Raw genomic sequence first — 13,835 nt, forward strand, 5'->3', positions numbered from 1 at the left:
AAGGTTCAGGTGAGAGAATTTTTAAGTCAAGGACGCAACTGATCTGCACCAAACACTTTTTATAAGGCCTCTTGAATCTAGCCCAGAGGCATACTGTTGAAAGATGCTTCCATCCTTTTGCTTTGTCTCCTGTCAGACAGGCAGATTCCTTAGCTCCATCGGTAGCCTTAAATCTGTAAAGAAAATTCTACTTACTGGTTTTGGAATAAACCACTGAAGGACTGTTCTCTAGGTCTGTATAACATTAGAATTGTACCAGAGGGGTTGGTAAATGTATGGCTCAAATTGGGAGTTCTAGGGTATTAGGGAGAAATGGCTGAACCTTTAAAACTTGCTTGACAGATGCTTAAAAGTAAAAGTCAATGCTGTTTTTCTTGGTGACTTATAGAGAAGATGGAAGAGGAAGGCTGTAGCTTTGAGGCCTTCAGTCTAAAGGTTAAATTTCTCAGATGCGTGTGGATCTAACATGGGAAAGGTGGAAGCAGGAAGGAAAGGACAGAGGACATGAATTGTTGAGAGTGTACTTAAATATAAGCCTAGTGAGGGGTTTGGTTGCCTGAACTTAGCTTCCCAGTATCACTTTAGATACCCTATATTGTTATGGTTGCCTGTGCAGAAGGACATAAGGCTCTTATAGGTGTTATGCCATATTTATTGGCCTCGTGTCAATGTCACAGATACCCTAGGGTGGTTTTGCTGCCTGTATCACAGCCTGGTAGCTGTTTCAGGAAAATGAAAAAAAAAAAACAAACAACCCCGAAACAACTATCATGGTGAACTAACATTTAGATTTGTAAGAAGTTCTGTTCATCTTAACTTATTCAGTTAAGCACAAGGAATGTATGAAGCTATAAGAAAGATGCTGTAAGTTGGTGTCTTTGTCAAAACAATGATGGAAACTAGTGAAGCAGCAGGGGAATGAACTCTATAGCAGAATAGGTGTATTTGAAGGGTCAGAAATGTCTGCATAAGTAAAATGAGAGGTTATTTAGCATCTGCATGTCTGATGCAAAAGGATCTGATAAGAAGTAATTCCGCTAGGTCGAGTGGAAAATGATTAGAGATAAGCCTAAACTGTCAGAACAGGAAGAAAGGGATTTTTGAAGCTTTATGGAAGATGACAGGACTTGTTCATGGACTTAAAGATAGGGGAAGAGGAAAGAAAGAAATCAAGCACAACACCCTAGTCTACAAGACTGATAAAATGGAAGATACTGGCATGCTGAAGGAAAGAGAAAATATGCAGTGTTGTAAAGGAAAAGGTTTAAACATACCATTGGCTGTCTGAGGCATTTTTAAGTTAAAGATAAACTTGCATGGCACTCTGCTGTAACTGAACTGTAAAGTTCCAGGATGACATGATCTCGTGTGTACTTCATGTTCGTGGCAAGGGGTGCATCTGCTTCTGCATGGCTTGTAATTTGACTTTATATTAAACGGAAAGCTTTGCTTCCTGAGGGTGAATTCAGTCTTAAATATGAACAAAGTCTTATTCTGTGTTGGTTGGGTTCTTTCTGTTGACATTCAGTTTGCTCCTATCTTTCAGGTTCCTGAATGGAGGTTCATAGCATAATTGAAAGTACTTGTTTTTCTTTTCGCTTGCCTGGTGTATGACACTAGTGAAGACTAGGACTTTGATTGAAATGTAATTGGGTCACTTCATTAGTGAGTTTTGTCCCTTTCAGTACAGTAAACTGCAGGCGTACTCCTTTTTTCTTAGTGGTTAATTAGTAAACTAAGGCATGTGTGGAATTTATAGAAAAAAAATGAAACAGAAAATAAACTCCCTAAACTGTAAAAATCACTGTGAAAAGAACAACTTGGGAATGGCTAATTGTTTTTCTTAGATTTTACAGCAGTTTTCAAAAAAAGCTGTTTGAGAAGTCCAGTCAATGCAGGGTTCAAATAATGGGAAGAATTGTTTTTCTGATTCACAAGGATCAGAAACTCCTTGTTTTTTCTGCCTGTATGGAAAAAGCAGAAAGTAAAATAGCGTTGCATACAATGTTAGTGGAGATTTCTTTCCTCATGGAGAGGAATTGAATACTGCAAGCTGTGTTATGTGATACCCAGATCCATTTGCCCAGACATCAGTCTTGAGTCACTTTGAATGATGAAGTGCAAATGCCGCCATAAACATTGGCACAGGTGACCCTTGGCCGAGGGAAGTGGCTGGATGTAGTTGCCCTGAAGGTTTTAGAATGCTGCTACTTGGTATAGGTGTGTTCTTGGGCTTTAATAACAAAAGGCTGCAGGGGGAGACAATGCTTAGTGTGTATGATCACCTCTCTTTCTTCATACACTTGCAAATCTAAACATTTTTAATTTTGAAGCTAAAATTTTGAAGAATTTATTTAATATATATAGTGGGGTGATAAATAGAAGATTATATGTGTTTCAGATCAGTAATGTTGAACTTATCCTTAAGTACTTTTCTGCTGTAATTCAGCGCGTTTCTTTTCCTAATTCCATTTAATAAATGAACATGAGCTATTGGCTTTCTTATTGCAAAATTGTTATGGGAAAGTAAGAATAAAATGACCTTTTAAAAAAATAAAGAATAACTAGGACTTGCTTTTTTCCTCCCCATTCTTCATATTTTCATGGGACAGTGGGGCTTCTGCGTGTCTGGACCTCTTGGCTTCAATATTTATTTATTTATTTTTGGAAGGAGTTAGGTTTCCAGCTGCATTGAAATCTAATAAGATTTGGGAATCTAATTCTCTTAAGCTCTTCTGAAAGTCCAAACCTTTTAAGAGGTGTTTTATTTCAGGCTGATTAAGTTGATTATCCTGGATAGCATCAACTCATTTGAACAAGATCTTTAAGCAGGAAAGCCATTCATCAGAGTAAGACTGTTGGATGCAAATGCAGTATTAAACACTGTTTGGTCTTCCTATCACTGGAGGCATTAGGCAGGCAAACATCCTTACAGGGTATGCTAGCCAGCATACTCTGTGAAACACCGTGGTTTATTTGGTCCTTATGAATAGGAGTGTGACAGATGTACAGGAAGCACTTTAAACAGTAGAAAAATTGACTAATTCTTCCTTTCCCCCCTGTTTAATTTGATTGTTTTGCTGACATTTTTCTGAGGATTGAAGTTAGGATGAGTGTTCTGTGGTTTTTGAGGTGCTTTATTCTTGCTTTTAAGCCATGCAGTTGGCATTGACGTGTTACTGAAATAATAACTTAATGCTCAGAGGTAATTTCAACTAGCTAAGTACTTAGCTAAACCTTGTAACTATCTTAACTTGAAACCATAATATTTTAGAGTACTTAAAAGACTTCAGACAGAGGAAGGTTTAAGGCTGAAATATCAAAGACCGCAGTACATGCTCATTGTCTTGCAGTACCTTTATTTGGCATTTCAGTTGTTAACAAGGACCATTTATATTAAAAAGCTAAGAGTAGGAAGCAGACAAGTAGTATTAGTTTCAAGGAAAACTTTTTACAAGCTAAAGTACTCCAGGGTTATGGACTTGCTCCTACCAGTGAAGCCAATTTTTTCTGCTAGGCTGAGCAATTGATAATGTGCTACCTTGTGTTGGACTTAAAGCTTTGGAGGGGAGTTGCTTGGGTGGCGATATAGTGAGGAGAGCTTTGGGTGAAGAGAAGACCAAAAGGTTAACTGTGTGTGAGCTGAGGTCAGATATCCTGAACCTCCTCAAGCATGCTTTGAGGAATCTGGAGGACATAGACACAGTCAGGGAGTTAAGACTTTGAAAGTTGTCTGTCTGTTTCTGCTCAGACAACCATCCCTCTGTACTGTGTTTTATCAAAAAGAAATTATGAAATACCTTTGCAAGGTCTGTGCAACCCCTATCGCTTTCATCATTATACAGTTCAGAGGGGGAATACAGTGTTCAGGATAGGTTGACTTCAGTAGGTCCTTGGGCGTAGGGAACAGGGAACAGCCACTAGGGAAGCTTACAGAAACTGATGCTAGTTTTGGAGTTAGTATAGTTGAATTGCTGATGTTGGCCTACTGGGCACTAAAAAATCAGGTGAAGTGATAATTTTCATCCCATGAGAATATACCTCTGTGCTGCAGAAAAGTGCAGTGACCAGCTAGGTGAGAGTATGCAGAATGCCATGTAATGAACGAGTTACATTCACCTTGTGAACATTCCCCAGGGGAAGTTTTTATAGTATAGCCCTGTCTACTACAGCATTTCAAACATTAGGTAACATTTTTCAGGCTCTGAGCCTTCCCTTTTGTACCAGTTGATGACAATAGATTCACCTCTGAATTTGAAAGACTGATTAGACTGTTTGCTTCATATGCATTTTCCTTAAATGTTGTGAGGTTGCCTCAGAAGATATTGTTTAATTTTAGTGGAAACTAACAAAATCTTTTTGGGCTTTCATACACTGTGCTGTATATGCAAACTGGCAGCTAGAGAAATTCCTATACATTTTCAGACAGTTAAGTAATTCAAAGAAACAATATCCTTGCAATATAGTTTTACTTTAAATGGAACAACTGAAAACCTCTGTATGTAGTGTTCAGGTTAAACCGATGTTTTTTGATCAGGTCACTGCAGTGTACTAACAAGTTATGAACACTTACTTAAATGTGTTTCAGGCTATGTCTTTTTTAAATGTAATATCTTTTATATGGGGGTTAAGATATTACAAAGAAATTCTTACATGTTTATATAATAGTGACAATAACAAACTAAGATTTTTCATAAAACTTAATGTGTCACCTGCTGTATGATTAGTACTTTCTGTAGAATCTGGGACCTTCAAAAGATGATTTTTTTCATCTGGACTTGGAAATTGTTCATAACAAACTGTTTGTTGAATCTGGGGGTTAAATTTCAAACTAAGCTAGTGTTGCCTTGCTCTGATACTCACTGTTGGTTTGAACATCCTGCAGCAAACTCATCAGTCCCATTCTGTCTTTGTTCCAAGAGAAACACTGGGGAAAGCAAGTAGTTGGCTGAGCTTTATTTAGTCTGGAATGTTAGCCAACGGTAACAAAACTTATGCACGGAATCCTCTATGAGTGTGCAATAAGACGTTCATCCTTAAGAGTCTGTGTATGTGGTAAGCCTGAGAATTTTGAGAGAGGTTATACGTTTTTCTATTAGTTTTAGTATAACAAGTTTTTTCTCAAAAACCTAAAAACCAACCCCAACTGACCAAATGACCAGCCCCAAACCTCAAAAACTCAGGAGTAATGGTTATCCATACTAATTTGCTCTACTCCCCACAAGATGGCAGCGTGATACTACAATAAGATGCTAAATGTGCTTTTCCTGTGGGTAGAAGATGAATAAAAATGTATGTTGAAGATGTTGCAAGTGAGAAGATTAGCATGTGTTATTTTCGATGATATGTGAAAGCAAAACTTAAAGATATAAAACAAATAATGATCAATAAATACTGGTTTCATATGTGTACTGCAAAACCGATGGCACTGAACTGGACTTTTCTGGAATCAACTGCAAAAATTGCATAGTGATGTATCACTGGTAAAGGTCAAAAGGTGCTCCTAAGGCTAAGATACCACTTAAATCACAAAAGTTGGGATAAACTCCTGGCCCAGTGGAATCAATGTGCAGCTAGCTACTGATTTTTGCAGAGTGAGGAATCTGAGTCTTCATTATTTTAATTTTACTGTAGATTTTGTGATATTACAGAGCTCTCTTCAAACCTCAGTGCCCATCTGTAAACAAAGTGAAGACTACTGTGTTTCACACTGCTGTAAGCCTACGTTAACTTCTTTCAAGTATTGGCAGCAATGAGAACTATAGCAAAGCATAAAAGCTTAGATATATACTTCAGAACAAATTCTAAATATTTTGTTGTCAGATTTCAAAGTTAAAGAATAGTATATATTATACATTTAAAATCAAATATGTAGTCAAAGTAGTTACAATAGGCATGCTCCAGTCTTAATGTTTATAGGCAAAAAATGCTTTGTCTGCAGAGGCGGATCTGAGAAGTTGACATAACTTCTGTAAACCAAGATTATATCTGGTTAAAGAACAGTTTTTCATTAGTGTGTTTCGTCAGTTGTGCTTAGTGACCAGTGTTCATATTCAAATCCTTGTTAAATTTTCATAATGCAAAGGGTAATTATGTAATAAGAATAAAATTCTAATGTAAAAAACCAAAGCGTACCTTTTGATAGTAATAATGTGTTTCTGTGGCAGTGTTCTAGAAAGGAAAATGAAAACTGATTCTGGTTATTTCTGTGATGAATTTCTGGGAGCTTTGCCTGTGAAGTAATGATATTACAAATTTTTCCCTTAACTGTAGCTCAGTTCCTGTGACACTACCTTGGATGTCCTTTTTATACTTGTAAACATTCTATCTTATGCTTGTTACTTTCCTATTTCAAGCAAGCATGGTGGGAGACACTCAAAATCATACCACTGGGACTGGAAGACCTAATTTGTTAGGAGACTAACTCTGACGTTTTCTCTGAAAAATGGGTATGTTAACCTAAACTACTCAGGCTGGTCTAAGTATTGTGATTAGGGCTGTTATGAATTAAAAGTGCTAAAAAAGCTAAAGCAAGTAGGAAAAATCCTACTGGAAGTCTTGAAAATCAATATTGCCACGAATGGAGAGAACTGACAATAGTTCCATTACAGGGATGCCTCTAAGTATTTTCAAGTGTCTGCATCTTGATCATAAAAGCCTTAAATCTGTTCTGCTTCAACTGGAGTTGAAAATATGTAATTAACTTTTCCCCCTCTGAGGAGATGAATTGGCATTTGCTGCCTGTGGAAACAATCACTGATCCTGGTGATGGATAAAATCAATACCATTTTTATAATTGGAAGCTCTCACTCTCTGATGCCTGATTGTCATTTGTGCAAGAAAGTACTAAATATCAATTGTTATAAAATAGTAGTTTCTGTACTGGAAGTCTGTAGTACAGGTCAACTGCTTTGGTTGTGTTGAAAGTTCAATAGCTGCAGGGTAAGTACCTGCCCTTTTTCCTGCAGCATGTCTTGTTCTGGGGCTCATTACAATTAGATATCATTTCACCAATATATGAAACATGTAAGGTTTCAATTGTCTATAGTGGTGATTTTCTGATGAGAAAATATTGTTATATCTGAGAAAGTTTGAATGTTGTTGGCACGTCCCACCCATACAGTGGGGAAGGAAACACAGGAGTAATTGGCCTTAGATCTGCTTTTCAGTCATTGAACTACACTGTTAACAGCTGCTTTTGTTTTTCCTCTGGATCCTATTCAATCTGCCAGTTTTTGGCAGGAAACATAGTTTATGGGTCATCTTTCAGCCTTTAGTCAATGGATCATTTCCCAGTTCAGGGTGTTATCCTAGTTTCCTGGGCTTTTTGCTGTTTTTATTATACTGAAATGTGCTGATGTGTGGCTGGTGTCCCCAAACAGCAACACTCCCAGAAGCAAAAGGAGAGTCTTAGTAGTACTTACAGTTTGAGAAAATTCTTCACACTATTTCAGTTTCTCTTAGAGCTAATTCTGTTTTTGCAACAGCGTTAAGTTTTACTTTTTTTTTTTAACCAACACTTATTTCTTCATACTTAGAGGCTTGATTTTAAAAATTAGTATATATTTTGGATGTATAGTAAATATTGCTCAACTTTGTTTTTTCAGCTGATTCCAGATAGCATACTGAAATTGGTAAAAGTATGAAGAGCATGGTAAAAAACAAACAAACAGAAAAACTCAAATGATGGTTCTAACTGCCATAATCATAGACACAGAAACCAAATGTAACTCTTTACTATGGCTTTTGTGATATTTGATGTCTCTTCCAACTTGTGGAGCTATGTGATTTAGTTTCAAAGCTTGAAAGTTTGATTAAAACTTGAGTTTAAAAAAATGATCTTATCCTCAGTGTTTTTGGCATTAAAGCTTGAAATGTTGAATTGTAGAGGCTTTAAGAATAGAAAACCCAAACAAACTTTAAAGGTGGTTCTCATGACTTCTAGACAAATTTGGGATCCGAGTCATGAGATTGTGAATGCCTGAGGCCGGTGATAACACACTAGCTTTTTTTAGGTTGGTTATGTAAAGTTTCTCTACAGGCAGGTTTGCAATGTGATGGTGTACACACATGTGCTTAAGATAACCTCATGGCAACAAGTAGAAAACAAAAGCATCAAGCTGCTTATAGGTTGGTAGAATGTGTTTTCCAAAATACTGCCCTAGAGATGCTGACCAATGGCAGCATGATCTTGTAGGAGTATATACACCCTAGTTTTGTCAGAATTGCATAATAGTGAGAACAAGAGTGTTAGCCTTGTTCATGCTGCAGATTCTAAACATTGTGTCCAGCATCCTTTTTAGGTGCTTCTGTGATCATATCCTTGGCATTCTGTCTCTAGATTGCTGTACTAGCTCACCCTTGGAACAGTTCCTTGTCAAAAAGTGCCTATATAAAAGGGATCAGCAGTATTCTAAGAAGGAAAGATTTCTGGAAGAACCTGAGAGCTTTGAGAGTCCTTACAGCCCTGCTCCTCACTCACTTCCAAGTCTGTGGTTACAAAGCCAAAGGAATGGGACTTAAAAGTATTATGTTGTATGGATGAGAGCTTCATTCTCTTCTCTTAAATGGGGTGAGGCTTCTGAATGGGTTTTGGGCTGTTGAATTAAGCTGGGGAGACATGGCTGCCACTTATACCTATAGTAAAAATTTTACTAATTTTACTAAACTTAAAAAAAAAAAAGTAAAAATGTTACAATAGCAAACTGTAATGCTGACTGGGTAACAAGTGTAGTTTTTTTCCTTGAAGCAGTGAAGAAAATAAGTATCAAGATGCAATATTCTCTGGCATATTCTTCTTTAGTGTGAAGTATGATGATGGCTATCCTAGATGACAAAAAGCAAACAAATCAATCTCTTCTGCTGATTTGTCAGCAAACTTTTCTCCTTTCTGCAAAACTGTACTTCTTAGGAAATACAGCTTTATTGATCAGACATTTCTGAAAGGGAGAAAGAAAGCATATGGGTTTTCTGGAAATATAAAATAATGAGTGTTGGTAGAGAATAGACTACATGGAAAGAAATGCCTTGGAGTATGAAACTATTCTCTGTAATGTCCATAAAGTTTAAATTAGTTCAGATTTTTCTTATTAGAATAAATGTTTCCTTTTAAAAAGCATGATAATCATAATCAAGACTAAATTTGCTCTGTTATTTATTTTCAAAATGATTGTACATGTTTAGCAGACTTTTGATTTAAATCCCTTAGGATATATTGGAGACAGATGTTTAGATGACCTCATGTTTAAAGTAAAGTTATATTTGGACAGTAGATTAAATTTTCCTTAAAATCTTTCCTTATATGTTAGATTGTGGAGGGGTGCAGAAAGTATTGAAAGATTTATGTTGAAAAGATACTGCTTTATTTTTAAAATAAGTCATTAGAGTTCAGTGGATTTTATTTCTGGGGACCCTCAAAAGCACAAAATGTCTGATTATGAAACAGTATGTTTACAAATGAAAGTATTGTTTCTTGCTGGAGAGCTAAATAGGAAACAGGCATCCTTAAAAGTTCCTTGAATTCAGAAGCAAATTTACCATGTCATTTATACCTTCCCCAAAACTTGTTAAAGCCTATGGTAGAACTTAAAATGTAGTATCAGTTGAAGACTGATAATAGGACTTACCAGTCGCTAGTATTTTTACTACTTTCTGTTTTTCAACAAGTAATAGTTTCTGTTAAGCTGCAGTTAATGTTGAAGTGTGGATGACTATTATGGCTTTATCTATGACAGTTTACAACATCTTGGAAAAATTCTTCATTATTTCACTGTCATAATTATAAAAATTGACCTCTTGAAAATTTTTTGATTGACAGATAAAAAAATAAGTCCTTTCAGTCTTTTGAAGTTTATTTGGGCAACGCTGGCTCTTAATGTCTTTAGCTAGGTAAGTTACTGAGATGCTAGAATTCTGCCATTTGTAATTGATTTGGAATTGTGCTAATAGACATAGCTGTTCTTGTCACTGCTAAATATCTTTTTTTCCCCAATTACTACTTTACTGGCAGAAATTTTTTCTTTGTAGGCTGATGCAAAGGTTGCACTAAAACATTAACCGGATGCTTGGCACTTGAACTGCAAAATACTCTTTGCCCAGATCTCATGGTCACTTTTCTTTGGGACAGTGTTTTTTATTGTTTTCTGTCACTTGTGATTAGGCAGGTTTATGTAGCCAGCAGAGCTGGAGATGTGTTTTGTGCTGAGTGGACCTTGCTAAGTTTACTTAAAAATGCTGCACCTGCTACCTAATCTCATTGATTACTTCTGGGTTAGAACTGGAGTCGTCCTCTCCTGGAAAAAACTTATTGTTCTGCAGGTTTCTTTCTTTCATGTAAGAGTGGATATTGGGTCAACAGTGGCATAAAAGTTGTATCTCTGATTCAGAAAGGGAGTGAAAGGAGTAGATCTCATCCTGTTCCTGAAAAAGCTTTCATTCTCTTGTTCTTCTAGGGCTTGTTGCTATTAGGTAAATGTTGATAGACAAATGTATATTAGGCATGGGCAATAACCATTTTGCACAGCACAGATCTAATAAAAAACTAGTGAATGAGTGTGTGGTACCTATGTGGTGTCACTGTAAACAAAATAATTTCTGCCTAAGCTTTTCTTCTTGAACGAAGATTTGAAATTTAGCTTATAACTGGAAAATAAATGGAAAAGATGCTTCTAAAAATTAACACTGTATTGTATAAAAATAGGATGATGCCTGGCAATTCATACAAGAACAAAGAGAAAATGCAACACCTTGTTCAAGTGGTATATAAATGGGACACACTTTCTATATTTGTGTTCCTATGCATGCAGTGCATGTTTATAGATCTGGAAAATCTGTAAAAGGTATAATCTACCCTGTACTGAACTTTAACATATGATATAACTTTTTCTGTAACGCTGCACTTGCCTGAAATGCAAATATTTCTGGCAGCTAAGTAATAAACGGAAGGATTGTACAGACTCCAAACAAAAGTAGTTCTTGAAAATTGATAGGAAAAAATAAGTTGATTTAAAAAAATAAAGCTTATACAAACACAAGTATCTTCTGAAGACTTCTGAGAAGCAAAATGTGGTCACAAATTTGAGGCAGATAGCCCTTAAACATCCACTACAAATGGCACTTGTCAAAGTTCTTGCTATGAAGGGGCAGTGTAGGAAGGACTTCTACAAATTTTGCTGATAAAGCAATTTTACAGTGTTGTGGTTAGATACTGTTTGCACACAAATATTTTCTATGTTCAGAAATGTTCTAAAGTTTTGCAAGAATATTGATTATTGACACATATCTCTCTTAATTGGATTAGTCATTTGCTTAGTCTTGCAGCCCTGGAGTGAATGCTTGGAATTAGGCTGATATAACTTGGGCAACAACCCTTATGCTTGTGTAGTGTGATCTTACCTTTCATTATAGGACAACCTTTTTCTACATATCGATGTATATGTTCTTCAGTGAATGGAAAGAATAATGGTTTTCTATTTAAATATTTAGTATCTTCTCATGTGATATGTTATCACTTACATATACAACATTTGACTACTTTTTTGTGTTTATGCATGAATCACCTTATGCTACTTGAGTATTTTCACTGAAGACTTCAGTTAGTGTGCTGAGATTTGTAGGAATGATTAGTCTTATCTGTTGCCCCAAGATAGACACCTGTAAGTAAAGTAGACGTGTTTACTGACGCATGAGTGTTTTATGCAACTTGGAGAGAGGCAGGGACATAATCCTGGGAGGGAGGAGAAGATGGTTTTAACTGCTTTATTTGTAATTATTTTAAGTTTTTCTCCTTGCCTTATCTGTGTGTCTTCCAACTATTTTTAAGAAGTAGAAAGGATCTTAAAGACTAAATGCTACTCTATTACTCAGTGTGAGTATGTGTTCTGTGCTGAATGGGAGTAGCATCCTTTAGGGAAAACCACTGAAGTAAAGATGGTATCATAAGTATTACCAACTAAATCTTAAACTGGTCTTTTTCTGTTCAGTCTTAATCTTTATAATTGCACCTAGAACCTTAATTGCAAAACCTGTGAAGAATCAAAAAACTTGGGGAGCTGGTGTTCTGTAAGTCCCCTTTTCAGTGGGAAAGCAATAGGGCTGGAACCTTAACTAGTGCAACTGCAATTAGGGGTAGCTTTGTCTTTATTTTGACTACAAACTCTATGATTAAGAAATTAAACTCAGACAGAGGAATAAATTACTGCATTACATTTTGTATGATGGTTGAACTGTTTGTAAAACTTGAGCATATTTTATAAGTTTGTTAATTGTTTTGTAAACCTTTCAGTATTCAGGCTTGTAGTATGAATAGTTTTGACTATGGGTGAGATTTAGACTGCTTGCATTCTGCATGAGCAAAAACTGGGTGCCTCTGGCTTATTGAACAATTCAGAACAGACCCAGGAGATTCATGAGACCAGTAAAAGAACTGGGACTGTCCTTGGCATAACATGTAGCCCAGGAAACCAAGGAATAGAGAAAATCCTTTTTTCCAAGAGGGTCTTTTCATCAGACTGCAAAACTGGATTCCTTCTTGCTCTCTTTCTAGGTCTTTCAATTTTGCAGCATTTTTTTACATAGTGGTACAGATCAGACATGGGAAAGTAACTGTATGTGCAGTGGCCCTGATGGTCAGACAAGTCTTTGAGTGTGAAATAATGGATTTTTTTATTTTATTTTTTTTTTTTTTTTTTTTTATTTTTTTTTTTAGCTGAGGGAAACCTTAGGCATAACTGTTTTGTTTTCAGGGCACTAACAAATTGACTTTTCATGTACGCTTTCAGGGGAACTGTCATCCCTCAGTTCTAGGGTAATTAGAGGTACCTGAACCATGAGACTAATCACTATCTCAGTTCCACTAAAACCAATGTTACTCTCTCCCTGAATCTTTTCTGAACCATACTAGATCTGCATCAGGTATCATGTCGTGTCTGGCATGTCAACATACTTGCTACTAACTCTAGGTGGCTACTCCCTGTATGTATATGGGAACGGACCTGTTGTTGAATTATTTTACTGGCTACAGGCTTGGGCACTCTGTAGTGCCCAGTTGAAGTTCAGGCAGCAACTTTCTGAGTATTGCAGTGCCTAGGCTGATGTCCCTGAAGAACAAGTAGGCAAGTAACCTTAAAATTATTTTTTTTCTATTTTGAGTGTCTAAAACTGGGTGCCTAAAAGCATATATCAATTATTAGATTTTTAACTACAGGTCACTGAAGCCTGCAGGAATAGAATGGAGCCTAGTAAAGTAAGCTCCTGTCTGGTAGGATAGAGGTATCTGATAACCTATCTGGTAAAGGATTCCTATCCCAGTGATTTTTGGAAGTTTTGCTTGAGTAAAGTACATCAATTGATTAAAAACCATACTGAAGAAAAAAAGCTATAATGTTACTGGAGGAAATTATTTTGCCTTAATTTTAAGCAAAGAAAAACCACCTTAAAAGACTGTTGTCACATGCTGCTTACAGGAAAACAGTTTTAAACTGGAATAACATTCACTTTATACCAATGTAGTTCAGAATCTTACTTTGCTAATTGAGTATTTTTAAACAACCTTGATAAATATTTAATTCCAAAATCTAAACTTTATCACAAAAAATTACTTCTGTGTTAACTATTGCAGAATGGAGGCTAATCACAGCAATTAAGGATGAACAGTATATAATTCATATGTAAGTTGAAAGCTTCAGTCTTCACATTATAAAATACAGAAAGAGTAATTAATGAACTGGACAAAGCCTTGACTAGTCTGAATTTCAAAGTTGGCCTGTGAGAAGACATTGGACTAGATGACCACCAAAGATCCCATCTCATTTAAGTTACTGATTCTAACTCTATTA

The 13,835-nt window shown here is 36.2% G+C and overlaps 1 protein-coding gene across 7 annotated transcripts in view; it reads left to right on the top strand.

Moving 5' to 3' along the window:
- Positions 1-13,835, top strand: part of SLC25A21 (solute carrier family 25 member 21) — a 255,502-nt gene that overhangs the window by 1,817 nt on the left and 239,850 nt on the right. The window contains exon 1 of one of the 7 annotated variants that reach the window (XM_080394346.1): positions 6,357-6,449. The exons of the other annotated variants lie outside the window; for them this stretch is intronic. Within the exon in view, the coding sequence (XP_080250472.1) occupies positions 6,446-6,449 (4 nt within the window). The 5' untranslated portion in view covers positions 6,357-6,445. Of the gene's footprint in view, positions 1-6,356; positions 6,450-13,835 lie in introns of those variants that run through there. 7 annotated transcript variants of the gene reach the window in all.

Source organism: Falco punctatus (genome assembly GCF_963210335.1).
Source record: "Falco punctatus genome assembly, chromosome: 7".
Lineage (NCBI taxonomy): Eukaryota > Metazoa > Chordata > Aves > Falconiformes > Falconidae > Falco > Falco punctatus.